Source organism: Lepidochelys olivacea (assembly GCF_965140295.1).
Source record: "Lepidochelys olivacea isolate rLepOli2 genome assembly, chromosome: 1".
Taxonomy (NCBI): Eukaryota; Metazoa; Chordata; order Testudines; family Cheloniidae; genus Lepidochelys; species Lepidochelys olivacea.
The window spans coordinates 300,209,075-300,228,646 of NC_140411.1; the positions used below are offsets into that span (position 1 = coordinate 300,209,075).

A 19,572-nucleotide genomic window follows, 5' to 3' on the forward strand; every position below is an offset into this window, starting at 1 on the left:
CATAGCTGATACTATTAGGGTCCCTGGGCTGGAGCCCGGAGGAGAGGGTGGGCCTGGGCTCCCCCCCACCTTTGCCCCCGATTAATCACTGAGACTGGGAGACAACAGAGACTGTGGAAGGAAGGATAACTTCTCCTCACCTCCCTCGCTGGCTTATGATGAAAATGGCTCAGTAGACTCTGACCCTTGTCTCTTGAGAGAGAAGGGTTACGTGGAGAGTCACAGTGAGCCTCTGAGGCTAGTGAAATCTGCCAGGAAACGCGGGACCCACGGAGGCAAGGACAAAGCTTTGTCACAGTTCATATATATTAGTAGAATATTTCACTGAAGTTAGGATTAAACAGACATTTAAGACACCTTAGAAATCTTTAGAAAGAGTGTGTATATAAAAGAGAAATTGAAGGCAGGACAAAGAGAGAAAGGGTGAAAAGAGCCAGACAGAATGAGGAAACAAGAAAGTGTGATAAACCTAGTGACCTGTTTTTCCCTTAGCAGTTCTTATATTCGACTGTTCTACAATTAAGCAAATTAGCTTTCACTATGCATATTTATGCCATTTTTAAACCCTTTCACACTGCAATCAAGATGTAAGTAGAGCTACTACAATGAATTAAATTGAGCAGTTCAATTAATAGATCATTTTTATGGTTGTCTCACAATGCATGAATTTTGGATTTTGTTTTATTAACTCAAACAACAGTGTGTCAAAACGATGCAATTAGATAACATGGATATCAAGTGTGAAAACACAGGTGCTCCCCAACATAAGAATTTATGAAGAATTAACATGCTCTATCTACCTTGAACGTAAACTCTTGCCTGATGTTTATCTTTTCCTTTATAGTTTTCAGCTTCACATTCATAAGTTCCTTCATCTTCAAACTGAATATTTAAGATCTTGAGAACTGCACCAGACATGCTTATCTCAGCAGTTGCTGGCATGGGTTCAAGATACTTATTCCATCTAATCTCAGGAACGGGGCTTTGAAAAGACATAATATGTATTTGCGTTAAATATCCTGAACTTTTGCTCCCAATGAGATATGAAAGCCAATGTATTATTCTAAAACTACATTAAAATATACTTACTTTCCAAGTGCAAAACATTCCAGTGTCACATTTTGCCCCAGAAGTGCGTATGTATCCTTGAATTTAACCTTGATATCAGCTGGATATACTTTAGATCCTAACATTAAAAGAGATTCACAGACATAGCCAGTCAGTGACAGAAATTAATACAGCAATTTTAACTTCTACAGCTCAAGAAAACGTCTTAAAATTCCAGAGAGAATTTTTCTTTACGATATGTGACACCATGTTCATTATCAGTGAAGTCTGACTTAACACAGAAAAACTTTAACAATAAGGCAGAACTATTTTCAAAAAATTATCTTTCATTGGATGATTAATAGCTAATATTCAAGCTAATATTCAATTCTGTAGTGTAAACATATTTAAACTTATTTTGAAGTGTAACAGTAGATTGTAAAGATGACGGAGAGAGCACATTCCTATCTTTTGTCAACTTATCTCCATGGCTTCCTTAGAACAAGTGTGGATAGAATCATTTTCATTTTTGTGAACTTTAAGGTCACCCCCTTCTCTTCTGCAGGCACAGAGGTACTTGGAAGTAGCAGAACTATTGTGCTTTGTTACACAGGGCAATAGGGAGTGATGGAATGCCAGGAGTCTACGTGGGCATATGAAACCCTATCTACCAGTGAGCTGAGCTCTGTGGAGCATCTCTTATGCTATCAAATGAAGGACTCAGTATGGATAGAAACTGCTAGGGACAGGATCAGTTGAGCTGAAACTACCTACATTCACTGGCTATTACCCTTTACAGAGCAGAGAAAAATCTAACAGCCACAAGGGTTACTGAAGTTCTGAAGATACAGATCAACTGTGGGGCTGCTCCATAGTCTGAGGAAAGGGGCGGATTCCTTCTCTCTTCCAGACCAGCCTGGCTGGCATAAGGTCGATAGTTTGTCTATTAGTGAATAAATGGCACTTACTGATTATTAATCTAATTGTTATCCAAGAGTTCTAATGCCAATTAACATGTTTTTGCATGGATAGGAACCACGCACACAAGGAGAAATACCATGAGTATTTATCCCAAGTTCTCTCTAAATATGGAAATTCTGTGGTGAACATTCTGTTAAAATAGTAAAGTAAATAAATATGAAATAGGAATCTAGTGTGTTCTGTAAAATTAAAAAATATGAAAAATATGTGGCTTCTGATCAAGTGAGCCCAATTTTGTTAAAACTAAATATTGCATCAAGCAAATAGTGTATGAAAGACAAGTGCTGGACATTCCAAAGTGCATGCAGGGCAGTATTTACAGTATCAAAAATGCATAACTTTGCTGACAAAATGGCAGTGAAAAATCTAGTAACATGAAGCCAAAGAGAAGGCTAGGGGATTGGCACAACTATACAAAGCCTTTGATCTCTAGATAACCAAGTACAGATCTTCCCTCCCTCCTGCAGGAAGAGCAGATCAGTGGCTTTTACAATACCATTCCAGAGTCGTCATAGCAGAAGGTAACAGGGCCTGGGAGAGTGGACCAGAAGAGGCTGGGTTTCCCACTGCTTAGGGGATTTCCCAGAAAACATAATACTGCCAGGAGCTGCCTCAGCTTTTCCATGGAGTCACGACCCCCGCCCAACAGGGATCCTTAGGCCCGCCAAAGCCAGGAGATATGACAGGTTTTGGGACAGGTCCAATGGCCTACTCCGTGATGGTGAGGGGGGAGAAAAACTCATACCTTGAGGACAGAGAAGGGATTCTGGGGGGATCTTCATGGAGGTTTCCTCTCCAAGATGACCCCAGTAGAAGGGAATGATCTGGGCCTTTGTATATGGAACATTTAAATAATATGTCTGAAGTAAACCTACCAAAATGCTAGTTCACTGACTGCCTTAAGACTTATCTCAGAGCTAAAAATACTGCAGTAAACGGGAAAAAAATCAAAATGCAAACAGAATACTTCTCATAAATACTTACGGTCTACAGCCTGGGGAATAAGTGGAATGAATTTGCTGAATACACTCTTTGTGATTGAAGGACTGGACACAAAACATGAATAATTGCCTTTATCTGATGCTTCTACATTTGCAATGTAGAGATTGCCATTTGTCTGTGACACAAATCGCCGTTTGTCCAAAGTAATGAATACTGGGAACTCATTTAGAAGCCAGCGATAACTGAGATCATCTAGAGGAAAATATTTTCTAGTTAATATTTAGCAAACCCAAGAGTAATAGTATCAGCTGTTTGTACCAAATCAAGCCACAGTATGTTCTGTAGTATCATCTATAGTAATGTAAAAGACAGTGATTTTTTGCAGAGTATGCAATGTTTAAGGATTAATAAGGGGGATCTGTAAAGCTCATCAGAAAACCTAGAAAACCCACTAGTTTATGAACGGATTTACTTCCTTTTAATCAGCAGTTCCTTAGTTTTAGTTAGGAGGATGGAGTCACATAAGAAATAAGAACACATATCTCAGAGGAGCAAATTAGAGGCGTGCAAATAGGGAGGGAAAAATGTGTTTGCTAGCTCCTCACAAGGTCAACTTCAATTCTTAAAAACAAAATATTAAAATCAAAATGTTGCACTGTCTGCTAAGAGGACAAAATTAAGATGAATGTCTGTGAGATACCATCTATTTGTTTCTGAAGTTCAAAATACTCCATTTAATGTTCTGAGAAATATCAGGTGATATAAAACAAATCTAAAGATGGCTTACATGAGAAATCACACAGATAAAAAACAGAGATACTGGGTTAGGCCATGATTTTTAAAGATATTTAGACATCACTCCATTCAATGTTGCAACGCCTAACTGATTTAGGAACCTAAAACTTGTTTTCAAAAGTATCATAGGTATTCAGGACTACATCCACTCAGAGTTTGCATTGCCTAACTTTTAAGCATGCTGTTTAATGCAATCCCTGAATTAGGTGCCCAGTCCTGCAATACAACACTGTTAGGAGTATTATAGAAGTATTAGTGCCAATGTAGGATCCAGGCCTGTTGTTTCACCTAAGACAATATTTTGAGTTCTGCTTGCCTGTTTGGTTTTGGATATATACACATTTTTACTAATATGTGTGAACAAAGGGATTCTTACTAAGAACAAAGACAGACACTGTAAATGTTGCTTTTTCCTAAACCAGATAGGTTTGTTAGTATAATGGAAATAGATAAGAGCAGTTAAAGTGTTACTGGGCATGGTGGGAACGTAATATATGAGCGCATACTTGAAGACTGCTTCAACTCCTTATCTGAAGGCAAGGTCAAACAACCAGTTGGGGGGTGGGGAGGGGCAACACTAAAAGACCAGAGAAATGCCTGCCCCTGACCGGAGTCCAACTTCACTTCTTACCCTTCTCATGGGATACAAAAGGGGTGGGAATGAAGACCCTAGCCCGCCAACCTCCCAAAATGGAAGATGACCATAAGCTATAAGGGATGGTACTGTGGGGTGCATTTCAGGTATAATTATGCTTGCTGAGGAGTGGGGAGTGGAAACACTGGAAAACAGGGCTCTGTGGCATCAGAGTTATGCTATACATATGCCTTCTGGAAATTAACCCCAATAAACATCACATTGCTTGCACTTTGAACTTCTGGTCGGCTTTCCGACTGCATGACAAGAACCAGGGGAGAGGGTGAAGGGAAAGCCCTCGAACAAACACATGGGGAGAGACAGGAACCTAAGAATAGCATTCACAAAAGCCAGCAAGTTGAGCAGGGAGCCACTTAAGATAGCCAGTAAGAAATGCTAAGGAGAGAGGTGGGACTTAAGATTCTCCCTGCTTGGGATTCACGGTCATATACCCTTTTCTAGGCTTAAATATTAATTAGTACAGATCTTCCCCTTCCCAAGAGAGTGCCTAACCATCAGGCTAGAAAGTCACTCTCCCTCTCTCTTTGGCCCAATATATACACAAATACAAAGGGGAAAAAGCTTCAACAGAAAAGATTGGAAGAGACCCACCTGAGAACACCCAATCAATCACTCAGTAGTTAGGGCATTCATGGGGATATGGGGGAGCAGCTTCAAGTTCCTGCTCCACATGAAGCAGAGTGGGGAGCTGAACCCATGTCTACTGGTTAAAAGGGGGGTGGCACCACCACTACCACCTCCTCCTCTTCTGGCAGATGTGTTTTGTTCAGGCCTTGATCCAGTAGGTGAACTTTCAGCATGCCGACCAGATTGGACCCTGTAGGTAAAGGAACTCCTAGTTTGTGAATTATGTTGGGGCTTAGGTGTGAACTAGGTGCTGAGTGTCAGGACTGATGTGGCTTTGCATATGCCCACCACAGGAAACTTAGGCACCTAGGGAGTTTAGGCACAAACTAATTTATGTGGCAGCTAAGTCGGGGTTCTGAGGGTCTAAATATTGGATTTAGGTGCCTAAAGTGTCTGTGAGGTGGTGCCTAAATCTTTTTGAGGATATGGTCTTTAGGCACCTAAGTCTCACTAAAAGTCAATGGGACATAGGCTCCTAAGTGAGTTAGGCACTGCAACACCTAAATACCTTTACAAATCTGGGACTTAGCCCATTAGAGGAGTGAACAGAGAGCTTCCTCTGAGGCACCACCTCATCAGCTGACTCACTAGGAACTAGCATCAAAATCTGTGAACTAGGCACCTAATACTAGGTACTCGGGTCCATAATTAGCTCATAGAACATGGCTATTTCTACCTCCTTGCATATACTCAATGCAGGATAACTTTTGGTAATTTAACATGATCTCCAGCAATCATTTATTGTATAAATAAAGTGTAACTATTTGAAGGAACACAATTGTTTTGATATTTCTTCAACAGATTTAATTAATGCTTTGGATATTAGGAAAATAAGAAACTTTGCATGTTCTCTATGTCCTTCTTGATGATGAATTCTCTATCAGCTAGAGAATATCTATTTTGGGGGGAGTTAGCGGTAATAGCAAGTTTCCTAAAAGGAAGCATAATTTAGCCTTCAAATACCAAATCATTGTCTAACTACTATCTGAGAGCATTTGTTTGCAGAGTTAATTTAAATTTGCTTGCTTTCAAACCTTCAGCTGCAGCTTTTCACGTGACAAGCGGAGCTCAGAATTGGTAATTACTGTACCAAATTAAAGAGACTAAACACAATTCAACGTTAAATTCATGTCAAACTTGAATTAAACATTGTTAAATAGTAAAATAGACAGATAGAAGAATTAAGACCAAGAAGAAAATATCCATATATTTCTTCTGTTTGCATTCTGTCAATATATAATCTTCTTAGAACAATAAATGATACCATGTAGTAAAGTTAAAATGTAATGGGCCAAATCCTGATCTTACTGAGGTCACTGATAAAACTCCTATTGACTTCAACAATACCAGGATGAAATGAAAATTATCATGTGAAAATTTTGGTTGCTGATTTTCCTGATACAAGGTGCTATGCTGTCCACTGGATAAGACGAATTGTCTTATCTTAGGTAGAAATCTGGCCCATCATTGCAGTATCTGAGTGCCTCACTCCTGTGGGGTAAGGAAATGCTATTACAGATGAGGAACTGAAGCACAGAGAGGTTAAGTGATTTGCCCAAGGTCACACAGGAAACCTGTGGTGGAACAAGGAACTGAACCCAGTCCCAGGTTACTGCCATAGGTAATGGACCATCCTTCCTCCCAAATTTTCAGAATCATAGAAATGTAGGACTGGAAGGGACCTCGATAGGTCATCTAGTCCAATCCCCTGTACTGAGGCAGGACTAAGTATTATCTAGACCTCTCCTGACACCTAACTTGTTCTTAAAAAACTCCAGTGACAGAGATTCCACAACCTCCCTACATAAAATTACTTGATTTCTTTTTAGTAATGTTATTTCCAATTTCAAAAACTGTTTGTGAATTCTAAAATTAATTTGTACCTTATTGCTGTCACCATATAATTGAAGCCTTAGTTATATACAGTACAACATAATTTTCACTCAGCTTCTATTAGTCTTGCTTTATTGTTTATTCCATATCACTATAAACACTTTTAATAGTTTATGGACAAATTGATGAGAAAAACCAGCAATGTTTTGTGTGCATCGGGCTTTTCTCTTCTAGTTTGTACATTTGGGAAAATTTCTCCTTTGTCCTGTTCATCTACAAACATGTTGCCTGAAACTGACCTAGTGGATTTGAGCTTGGGAAAAAAGTTACTGCTGTTTATTTACATCTCATATGAGTCAAGAAAAAGCCCCTTTCTCCATACGTCCATGAAGCAAACAAGACCTAGGTTTCGGGGGGAGGAGAGGAATATAATCAGAGACTTTATTTAATTTTAACTAACTGAAGTATTAACAGTGTCCAGAAATCTTTGTTCATTAACTTAAAGGGCTCAGTCCACTCTCCGAAGGATCAAAAAAACCTATCAGAAGGAATAATTTTTTGCCTTTCTTAATGCATGCTTAATTTAAACTACACTGTATATACCAACAATATCTTTATCCCATTTATTAGATTTAAATGGAAAATATCTTAATCATACATATATATCCTATCCCTTCCATACTATAGGGATTGAAAATCGTGTAGTTTCAGTTGAATTACCTGGGTAATGGTAAGGAGGCTCGCAAAGAAGCACTGCTCCAACACCCTCCCGTACTTTCACCTCATAGCGTTCCTCTGGTGGAAATGTATCAAGGTCTAGATTTAAAAAAAAAAAAGAGAAAATATAAAGCTTTTTCAGTGTTTAAGGATTGTTTTCTACATTCGGATTTACACATACAGCTCCTTTAGAGATGAATGTAGAAATACATCAACGTTTGAGACAAAGTGCAGGGCCATACAGCCTGTTTTGTTTGCTTTAATCCTAGAATCACCAACTGCAATGGCTCTGCCTGTCTAACCCCTGCAGTTTGCAACTGCCCATAAAAAAGAAAGAAATGTTGACTTTGGCTCTGATTCTCAGGTCCAGGTGAGCTGCATTTAGAGCCAGAACCTAATGATGGGTAGGGCAAAAGTGACTTCAGAGAATTTTTCATTCTCCCAAACGAGGGGCTGTCCAGGAGGCCAATTCAATGCCTGTTGTAACTTGGAGCATCCCCATGGCTTCCCCCAAGATGAACCAGGCTGTCCCTGCCTCATGGGCTATTCCAACAGCCAAGGACTGCTGGATGGCAGAGTGGTCCAGCTACGTATCCTATGCCAGGGGCTTTGAGATGGGGGCACAAAGCCAGCTGGGGGATCCTCAGCTGGCTGGCTGAAACAGCTCTATGGCCACTTTGTGCCAGTGGAGCAGTGCAAAGGGTCTTCTGTAGAAGGGCCAAGTATCAGACCCTTTTGAGTTACACATTGCAATAATGGTGGCCACAATTATAAGACAGTGATGGTTTGATTGCATGTCAGTTACGGATAGCAGATTTTATTTATTTATTTTAAGAGTGGTACCTACAAGCTGGGCAATAGCTCCCTTCTTGTGTCACTTTCATTGTCGTATCTCTTATCAAATTAGACTGGGGTAGGGACTGTCTCTTTTACTAAGTGTTTGCATAGCACAAAGTACAGTGGGAGTGGGGGAATCCAGAATGTGTCTTCTAAGTGCTAACACAGTCTAAATAAATAATAATAAATATTAAAAGCTGTACACAATATCCTTCCCATCAAAAGCCAAAGGAATCATCCAACCTAAATTCAGATTATTTCAACTCTTTCCTCAGGCTGCTATTTCCAGGATCTAACTACAACTTAAGTTCATGAGTAGCAAGGCAGAAACAATAACGACTAATCAGGATAGAGATGCATACACATTTACACAAAAGGACATCAGTATGGTTTATGAGCTACTGTAACTGAGAAGACAGTAGAATAAATACTGTACACATAGCAGAGGGACATCAAAATAATAGGGTAAGAGGAGAAGCAGATCTTTTCAGTGACTGCTTGTAGGACATACATCATAAAGGAAATCTCTAAAGACCTATGCTATTAATATATAAAGAGGGTATCTCTTCAAATGTCTGAACACCACACTCTCTTGATTCACCTTCTAGCTCACAACTAATTCAACCAATTATTCTTATTTATGTTTGGTTCAGTATGGATTCAGATATTGTCTGAACTAGATTTGCAATTAAATCTGAGCTAGTTAAGAACATAAGAACAGCCATACTGGGTTAGACAAAAGGTCCATCTAGCCCAGTATCTTGTCTTCCAACATTGGCCAATGGCAGGTGCCCCAGAGGGAATGAATAGAACAGGTAATCATCAAGTGATCCATCCCCTGTTGCCCATTCCCACCTTTCTTTCTGGCAAACAGAGGCTAGGGACACCATCCCTGCCCATCTGGCTAACAGCCATTGATGGACCGATCCTCCATGAACTTATCTAGTTCTTTTCTGAACCCCGTTATAGTCTTGGCCTTCATAACATCCTCTGGCAAGGAGTTCCACAGGTTGACCATGCGTTGTGTGAAAAAAATACTTGGTTTTTTTGTTTGAAGACTGCTGCCTATTCAAGCATATTTCTTTGACCAGGAATTGAATCCAAGCTGCGGCAGCAAGAGCACCCAGTCCTAACCACTAGACCACCAGGGAGGACATACATTCTTAAATTGGCATGGCTTGGAATGAATGTATGTATGTATTCATCTAAAGCATGAAACAGATGTCTTTCATTTGTCAAAGAGGACTACTCTTATCAAGCAGCTGGCCATGATATTTCCTTCTGACTTCACAACATGGGATGATGCCGCCAAACTGTTTTTTTCCTGGCTGTAAAATTTCACAATTTCTTGTGAGGTTGCCACTGTTTTTCATTCCCTCTTTCATCTTGGCATACTGCAGTTATAAATCTATTATAGTGATTGTAAAAACTACTAGTGCTATCCATGAGTGGAAAATATAAAACAAAGTGATTACTACTTTGAATATGGCCAAAGTATGGTTTGAGGAAAGAAAAAGAAATCTAATTGTCATTTTTTAAATACTTACTTTAATAATTTCCAGTTAAAATAAGTAAATGCCTAACTTTATATCTGGACTTTTTATTTATGCTGTGTTTTCGATAAATTTGTGAATTTTAGGAATAATCACCACAAATTAAAAAGGCATAAAAAAGAACAGGCAATTTAAATGTAAAAAATAAAATTAGGTTTTTACTGAAATAGAACAGTCTGTGCCAGGGTGTTCAGAGATGTCTGTTCAATTACTGATCTATAACTGCACAGTTTCTTCCCACTTATGAAATGCCCCGAATGCTGATTGGCTCTGAGTGTCTGATTTGCAATAATAACTATCGTTATTACTCAGTAATTATGAAGAATGTTTCAGAGTAACAGCCGTGTTAGTCTGTATTCGCAAAAAGAAAAGGAGTACTTGTGGCACCTTAGAGACTAACCAATTTATTAGAGCATGAGCTTTCGTGAGCTACAAAAAGCTTATGCTCTAATAAAAGCTCACGAAAGCTTATGCTCTAATAAATTGGTTAGTCTCTAAGGTGCCACAAGTACTCCTTTTCTTTTTATGAAGAATGTGAATCCTTGAACTCTAATTGGAAGATATCCATTGTGAACCAGAACGCAATAATTTGTATAATCACTTTATAGTTATAACTGTACAGTGATTATGGAAATGTCTTTGCTTGCTCTGTTTGGCTACGACAGTTCCTCTGCTATGATTTGGCTCCTGTTATTACAATTTTCAATCTGTTTTCCACCAAAAAAGGAGGTGGTTCAGCTTCTGACTCCCATCAGCATAAGCCAAAAAAGCTCCACCACTTGACATGAAAGAAGAAAATTCCCCAGAGCAAAGGAAGTTGGTGTGGGTGTGTGTGCGGACACACAAATATGTGCATGCATGTGTGTGGTAACAGCTGCTAGCGAAAACCTTTTTAAAAACTACTTTAAAACCTTTGATTCATTTCTCTCCTGGAGACCCAATTCAGCCCCACTGAGATCAATGACATTTTTGCTAATGTTTGCAGGACTGGACTTTTCAGTTTACCCCCACCTTCCTACGAAGCCAGCTTGGCTTTTGTCCCAATGACAATTTTATTTGAGTTTAAGATGGTTGTCTTCACTATGAACATCTCTTCCCTTTTCTCCAAAGTACAGATATTGAACATTTTTTGAATTTCACCAGTTTTTTTTTTTTTTTTTTGCAGTTTTATAGAACGGGCAAGTCAATGAAAAAAATTAAAAAGTTTTTCACAATTATTTTTAGCATTTTTGAATGAGCTCTATGCCAAATATGGTTTTGAAACAGAAGTATATCACAGTTATTGTGGTGGTGGGGTGGGAGAAGAGCTTTGCTGACCTATAGGGAGACAGGGGAAGGGGAAATAATAAAACAAAGGAAACAAGAGACAACAAAGTTTTAATGCTTTTTTAAAAAACAGACTTTCAGCAGTTTCCTAACATATTTTGGTTTCTGTTGTTTTCTTGATTCATCCCTATCGTTAGCATTTGAATATTTGCTTACAAAGTTCAGCATAACAATGCTCTGTTAACCTGGTATAAACTAGGGATGTAAACATTGTTTAAAAAGTTAACCGTTTAAATGATTAAAATCATATAATTTAACTGGTTAACTGATTAAAGGGAGAGGGGCTGGGGCTCCTCTGGCCAGCCGGGGGCTGGGGCTTACACCTCTTTAAAGTGAGACAATTGCTTCACTCCAAGTCTACAGCCATAGGCATCTGCAGTGTGAACTACTGGAATGCATGCCACTCCTTTGACATTAGTGGGAATGCCTGCCTACTGGCTAAATTCACCTTCATTACAGAGAAACTCTAATCCAGCCTTGCGTTTCTGCTAGAAAACGTACTGTGGAATATTTCTATTTAAAATACAGACCACACTTGCATCCAGACTTATGTGAAAATCCATGAGTCTGGCTTCATTTTTAAATCTTTGGTCCCATAATATTAAATTTATTTTCACAAAACATTACAACCTGGGGTTTACATTAAACCTCTTAAACCACTGATATTATTCACTAAACATGAAATACTGACCAGTGCAGAGAGCGATCATAAGGCCTGTGGAGCACTTGTCTTGCCTAAGCCCTTAATATGGGGATTAAGTGGTCCATAGGGCCTTATGCAGGATCTCTGCACGAGGACAGATTTCACCCTGTGTTTTTAATGTACAAAATATTTCCAGGATAATATCATTTTAAGGGGGAGATAAAAAACAAAAACAAAAAACCCTTCTTTCTCCAGATGATAAAGTCTAGCTATTTATGTTACCTAGGTACATCCATTTTAGGGTGACCAGATGTCCCGATTTGATAAGGATAGTCCCAATATTTGGGGATTTGTCTTATATAGGCGCCTATTCCTCCTACCCACATCTCAATTTTTCACACGTGCTATCTGGTCACCCTAATCTTTCTCAACAAAATACCTGTTGCTGACAATGTGTGTGTGGAAAACACTAGCTCATAATTGTCTGAAGTTGACAGAAATGCCCTCAGCACGGCCTTAAATGTGGCATAAGGATTGCAGCATTCTTTTCACTATAAAATGACACATCATCCGTCTTCAAGAACTTCCAATCTGTTTTGACAAGGATGACAGCTGACCTTCATCATGTGAACCTATCTGTCTCTCTCTTCTGACAACTTCCCCATGGGTTCCATTGTGTCTTAAAATTAGGACACTATATGCCTCAAGATTGTGGGAATTCCCCCTCTCTGGTTAAACAAGCTGTGTGACCCTCTTTGCAGATATAAACTTAAGGCCTTTGAGATGGTTGTAATGCCAACAGCAGGATGAAGAGTATAAGCTGCTTTAAAAACTTACTACTTGCTGGTCTGTCAATGAAGGCACTTTATACCATTTTCACAGAGTGATACAATGCAATGACTGTAAAATGCTGCAACAATAATACAGTGAAACATTGACCATTTAAACCTAATCAGTATGTACTTATCTGTTTTAAAGTTAACAATTGCTTACATCCAAAACTTAGAGTCGCTTCAGCGCTTCGGACAGTTCCAAAGATATTCGATGCTATACAAACATATTTCCCAGCATCCTTTGATTTCTCTGGATTATTGATAAGAAGTCTGCCTCCCACGATACCGTAGCGATCCTTCGTTAAATCAATATCCCAGTTATTTAGTTTCCACCTATTAAAAAAAGAAAAGATGATGTGATGGTTGCAAAAAATTATTTGCAAGAAAACTCTTCCTATGTGGGTTCACAACTTGCTACTAATTGTAAATAACTATGATATTATATTAATGTATTATGATAAATGGTTTTATTTTAATTTTCCTCAGACAAGGCTCTCAAATTTGACCTGTCTGAATGGCATATAAACATGATGTATGGCAGAGTAGTTGTAGCCATGTCTGTCCCAGTATATTAGAGAGACAAGGTGGCTGAGGTAATATCTTTTAACAGAAGTTTGTCCAATAAAAAATTACCTCGCCCAAATTATCTCTCTAGAAACATGATGGCCAGTCCAATTTGCAAGGTGAGAAGAACCACCATCTGTGAGGTAAGACTGAAAGAGTTATACGGGGGTGAGGGTGGGGGTCAAGTAGCTCAAGAAAACACCCACGGTGCACCCTTGGAATATGTAACAACAGAGTTACTACCTAATCTCTACCAGATCCTCCCCCATTCACTTGAGGATGTGTAGGCCAAGGAAGTTACTTCAGGCATAAAGTATTAGTAATGCCAGTGAAAAGAGAGTCAGACTTGTTCTAACACTGCCATTTTCTTAAATAACAAAATTGCTGGGGACTTCTACCCTGACTGCTGGACGAATGACTAGGGCACTTTGCATGGGAGACTGGGTGGGTAAATGGATGGGACAGCTCCTGCATTTGATTGTGCAGATGTGGCACTGCTGTTTTATTTCATAAAATACAACCACAACAAGACATGAACTCAGTGGGCCAAATTCATCCCCGGTGTAACTCTACTCACTTCAGTGGAGTTTAGGGTGACCAGACAGCAAGTGTGAAAAATCGGGACGGGGGTGGGGGATAATTCAAGCCTATATAAGAAAAAGACCCAAAAATCAGGACATTCGCCATAAAATCAGGACATCTGGTCACCCTAATGGAGTTACACCAGAAACGAATATGACCCAATACTTTTGAACTGCCTACACAATTTCATGGGAATGTATAGGTATTATTGTGTCCATCAGAGGGAGCCCAAAAGCTTGCTTGAAGGCAACGGAAAGGTATTACAAATAACTAGGAAATATATCATTTCATATAAACCTACGAAGTTCAAACTATGCACACAATTTCATATCAAGATCTACAGGCAAACAATACTTTTTGAAAATCAGATTACTCTCTGCTTGCTTCTTCAACAAAAAGAACTATTGAAAGGTTGTTTTAAATCCAGTTACCATTTGGGAAGTTAAAGTTAATTATGTATTGAAATTTGAAACGGAGAGAAAAATCATGTGAAGTGGGTTTAATAAAAATACATCCCGAACAAAATCAAAACTCAGTAACTTTCAAACAAGAGGCTTTTCCATAGCAGCAGAAGTAATAAATAATAATAATAATTGTAATAAAATCTTCAATTATATTCATGGGAATTAAAAGATGTTATTTCAGTCCTGTGAGGGAAACCACATGTAGACATTATTAATACATTATAAAATATATGCAGAAATATACAAGGGTAGCTATCACATACATAGTTTAAACTACGACAAAACAGACCAGAACATTCTTCACAAACTGGAATCTGTGGCGAATCAGAAGAAAAAGTCATAGTAAACATGTTCTTCTGAACTTGTTAGTTTGAGGTCAGTAGACGGTCATGTTTCCTCGATCCAGCTTGAATTTTTCTTTTGTGTGAACACAATATTATTTATATTCCTTTGTAAAACATTTGTATTTTCTTTTGGAGCATACAAAAGCCAGTAGGAGAACACTTCAATCTGCCTGGACATTCTATAACAGATTTAAAAGTAGCTATACTTGAACAAAAAAAACTTCAGAAACAGTCTTCAAAGAGAAACAGCAGAACTAAAATTCATTTGCAAACTTTAACACCATTAATTTGGGCCTGAATAGGGACTGGGAGTGGCTGGCTCATTACAAAAGCAGCTTTGCCTCTCCTGGAATTGACACCTCCTCCTCTATTATTGGGAGTGGACTACCTCCACTCTGATCCAATTGGCCCTGTCAACACTGGTTCTCCACTTGTGAGGTAACTCCCTTCTCTTCATGTGTCAGTACAATAATGCCTGCATCTGTAATTTTCACTCCATGCATCCGATGAAGTAGGTTCTAGCCCACGAAAGCTTATGCCCAAATAAATCTGTTAGTCTTTAAGGTGACACCGGAGTCCTTGTTGTTTTTGTGGATACAGACTAACATGGCTACCCCCTGATATTTGTAAAACAAGGTTACTTTAAAATTAAGTATCATAAAAATAGACCTTAACAGACTCATTCAAAATGTGCACAAACCATACCTGCGTAACCATGGGATCTTATTACTGTAAACATTCTCTCCTCATGCAGTTCTTCGAGCTGATCCCAATACTACAAATACTTATGAGTAACTTTATGCACAAGAAAAAGTCCTATTTAGTGCAGTCGGACTTCTCATATGCTAAAAGTTTCTAAGGAGTGCAGGTCTTTTCAAGAACCATTGTTACACTCGTGTCACAGCTAAAACAAATTGTAAGCTCTTCAGGACATGGAACACTTTTGTATTTGTTCTGTAAAGTGCTCAACACACTTTTGGGTGCCATATTAACAAAAATGTGGGGCTGTGTGACCTCTATGCCTATATCAGAAGCTGGTGGCTCAGTTAGGGCCAATCCAGATGGAGGTAGGAAGTCTAGAGACCTAGAGAGAGCAGGGGAGGGACAGCCTAGAGAAGGGCTCTCTGCCAAGAAAGCTAGCAAAGCTCTGTACTCAGAAAAAGCCTGTATGGAGGCAGGATATGGTAGGACTCTGGATGCTGTGTATTTGAAAAACCGGAGGAGATAATATTTGAAGTGTACCCGAGAAAAACAGGTCAGTTGGAATCTTAGGGCGGACAACCTCTGGCTTAAACCCCTATTGTCAGAGGTCTGAAGTAGAGGGATGGCACTTGTCACCTTTGTGGTGCCACCTTTCAAGGTGATAAGGCAATTCCCTGAAACAAAGCTTAGAGGCCCAAGAAGGACATAAGGATATTTGAGCCCCATGGAAGGGTGAAGGATTGCCACACTTGGAGACAGGTAGTATAGACAAACTCCTGCATAAATAGGGAAGAGACCAGCATGCACCTGGAGAGAAGACCAGGAGAGCTAAAAATTGAGCTCAGGGAAGGACTGAAGGTTTTGTGTTGGACTACTGTTTATCTCCAAAACAGAGTGGTTGAAGGCATCAAAGTGACCAAAAAGCCTAAGGAAGACTGTTGGATAGACAGGAAAATGAAGACATTGTTCTGAGGTAACTATACCAGCAAGTAAGAATGCTGTTGAATTATGCTAACTGCAAATAAGTAAAAAAAATCTCAGCAAGAAATACTCAGATCTGTTATTGAGTGGAAAATAAGGCTGTCAAGCAATTAAAAAAATTAATTGCAATTAATCACGCTGTTACACAATAATAGATTACTATTTATTTAAATATTTTTGGGTGATTTCTACATTTTCAAATATATTGATTTCAATTATAACACAGAATACAAAGTATACACTGCTCAATTTATATTTATTTTTATTACAAATATTTGCACTGTAAAAAACAAAGGCAATAGTATTTTTCAATTCATCTAATACAGGTACTGTAGTGCAATCTCTTTATCATGAAAGTTTAACTTACAAATATAGAATTATGCACAAAAAATAACTGCATTCAAAAATAAAACAATGTAAAACTGTCAGGCCTACAAGTCTACTCAGTCCTACTTCTTGTTCAGCCAATCACTCAGACAAACAAGTTTTTTTACATTTGCAGGAGATAATGCTGCCCACTTCTTACTTACAGTGTCACCTGAAAGTGAGAATTACAACATAGGCGTTTGCATGGCATTGTTGTAGCTGGTGTTGCAAGATATTTAAGTGACAGATACGCTAAAGATTCATATGTCCCCTCCTGCTTCAACCACCATTCCAGAGGACATGCGTCCATGCTGATAACAGATTCTGCTCAATAACGATTCAAAGAGGTATGGACCGATGCATGTTCATTTTCATCATCTGAGTCAGATTCCACCAACAGAAGGCTGATTTTCTTTTTTGGTGGTTCAAGTTCTGTAGTTTCTGCATCAGAGTGTTGCTCTTTTAAGACTTCTGAAAGCATGCTCCACACATCATCCTTCTCAGATTTTGGAAGGCACTTCAGATTCTTAAATCTTGGGTCGAGCACTGTAGCTATCTTTAGAAATCTGATATTGGAACCTTCTTTGTGTTTTGTCAAATCTGCAGCAAAAGTGTTCTTAAATCAAACAGCATATGCTGGGTCATCATCCGAGACTACCATAATACAAAATATATGGCAGAATGCGGGTAAAATCATGGAGCGGGACACATACAATTCTCCTCCTAAGTGTTCAATCACAAATTTAATTAATGCATTTTTTTTTAACAAGCATCATCAGCATTGAAATATGTCCTCTGGAATGGTAGTCAAAGCATGAAGCAGCATATGAATGTTTAGCATACCCAGCATGTAAATACCTCGCAATGCTGGCTACAAAAATGCCATGCAAACACCTGTTCTCACTTTCAGGTGACATTGTAAATAAGAAGAGGGCAGCATTATCTCTTGTAAATGTAAACAAACTTGTTTCTCTTAGCGACTGGCTAAACAAGTAAGACTGAGTGGACTTCTAGGCTCTAAAGTGTTACATTGTTGTGTTATGGAGTACTATTATGTAACAAAAAAATCTACATCTCTAAGTTGCACTTTCACGATAAAGAGATTACACTACAGTACTTGTATGAGGTGAATTGAAAAATACTATTTCTTTTGTCATTTTTACAGTGCAAATATATGTAATCAAAAGTAATATAAATTGACCACTGTACACTTGGTATTCTGTGTTGTAATTGAAATCAGTATATTTGAAAATGTAAAAAAAATCCAAAATATTCAATAGATTTCAATTGATATTCAATTGTTTAACACTGTGATTAAAACTGCAATTAATTGCAATTAATTTTTTGAGTTAATTGCGTGAGTTAACTGCGATTAATCAACAGCCTAGTGGAAAACCTACATTCCCCAAGGTGTTCACCACATCAGCTATCCTGCTGGTTTGGACTTTGAAGAAGTCCTAGGGGTGAGGGGGAAAAAAGCCCTATTAGTCTCCACCATCACCATACTATAAGAATGCAAGAACTCTCTCTGTTACGAAGGATCAGAATCAGAATGAATTGTCCAGCCCCAGTGTTCTAGTCTCCTCTCAAGTTCTCCATTTATCATAGGTATTTTGTATAATCAAGTGATTTGCAAGGATGATGAGGTGAAAATGAACTTCTGGTAGGTACTGTGTTGATGGTACAGTACAGTAGATGATCATAATCGTATTATAGACATTGACAGAATAGCTCAGTGACTCAACTGTGTCTTCCTTCATACAACTCTTGACAGAAGACTAATTCTGTCAGTTTGTGAGAGCAGATGAATGAAATGGGTCCCTCGCCTTGAGAGGACTTAGGAGTCTCTCCCTACTTTGAAGGAGGTGCTTATCTGACCATGACAAGAATGTAAACTACCATGCTCTCATGACAAAAGATAAGCTCCAGAGTGTGTCCTTTGATGTGTGTTGAGCCTATTGTAGAGACCTATGGAAGACATGAGATCCTACACTTGCACAAAAGAATCAATCATCATGGACTGGTTCATTAAGAATATGAGGTTTATTATGACAGTGTTCATATCGCGAAACTCTAGACTAGCTGGTAGAAACATTTAAAAAAAATTCCATTAAAAAGCTTCTCATGTCTAGGATGACAATGGTGTCCCTGATTTTGACTGACAGGAAATGAAGGACGGTCTCCAAAGATCACAGCTAGGCTCCCAAAAACAAATTAAGAAACCTGAAAATGTTTCATGAAACACAATTGATATTTTCTGTCCAGGACTTCTCTAGACATCATTGCAAGCATAAGGAAAACTGTCTTCTTAATGAAAAAAATGCACAAACTTCAACTCGTATGCGTCTAAGACGACTGTATAGCCACCTGCTAAACTATTCATTCATTCATAATCAGCAAATTATATTTGAAATGTGAAATGAAATGGGTCTGAAATGCCTGGCAAGCCCTGTAATTCAAAACCAAGCTAAAGGTTTACTTGTAAGTTGGAAAAGGGATTGCTCGAGCTCTGCAGTTCATTGAAACTTGTCCATCTGTAGATTCCTCAGGGTAGATGGTATCAATGGGTTGCTCCTCAAACACTGGGCCATATCCTTTTCCATCCTCTGAAATAAAAATATAGGTTCACAATTAATATGTTAAGAAAGTAAATCTTACATAAGAATATAAGAACGGCCATACTGGGTCAAACCAAAGGTCCATCTAGCCCTGTATCCTGTCTTCTGAGAGTGGCCCATGCCAGGTGTTTCAGAGGGAATGAACAGAACAGATAATCATCT

The 19,572-nt window shown here is 38.6% G+C and overlaps 1 protein-coding gene across 3 annotated transcripts in view; it reads right to left on the reverse strand.

Moving 5' to 3' along the window:
* CNTN1 (contactin 1) overlaps positions 1 to 19,572 on the reverse strand; it is a 438,772-nt gene that overhangs the window by 153,656 nt on the left and 265,544 nt on the right. For all 3 annotated transcript variants that reach the window (XM_084625045.1, XM_084625046.1, XM_084625047.1), the window contains 6 exons: positions 19,272 to 19,398; positions 12,950 to 13,122; positions 7,601 to 7,696; positions 3,013 to 3,222; positions 1,090 to 1,186; positions 801 to 982 (listed from right to left, as the gene is read on the reverse strand). In XM_084625045.1, coding sequence (XP_084481171.1) covers positions 801 to 982; positions 1,090 to 1,186; positions 3,013 to 3,222; positions 7,601 to 7,696; positions 12,950 to 13,122; positions 19,272 to 19,398 — 885 coding nt within the window. The remainder of the gene's footprint in view (positions 1 to 800; positions 983 to 1,089; positions 1,187 to 3,012; positions 3,223 to 7,600; positions 7,697 to 12,949; positions 13,123 to 19,271; positions 19,399 to 19,572) is intronic.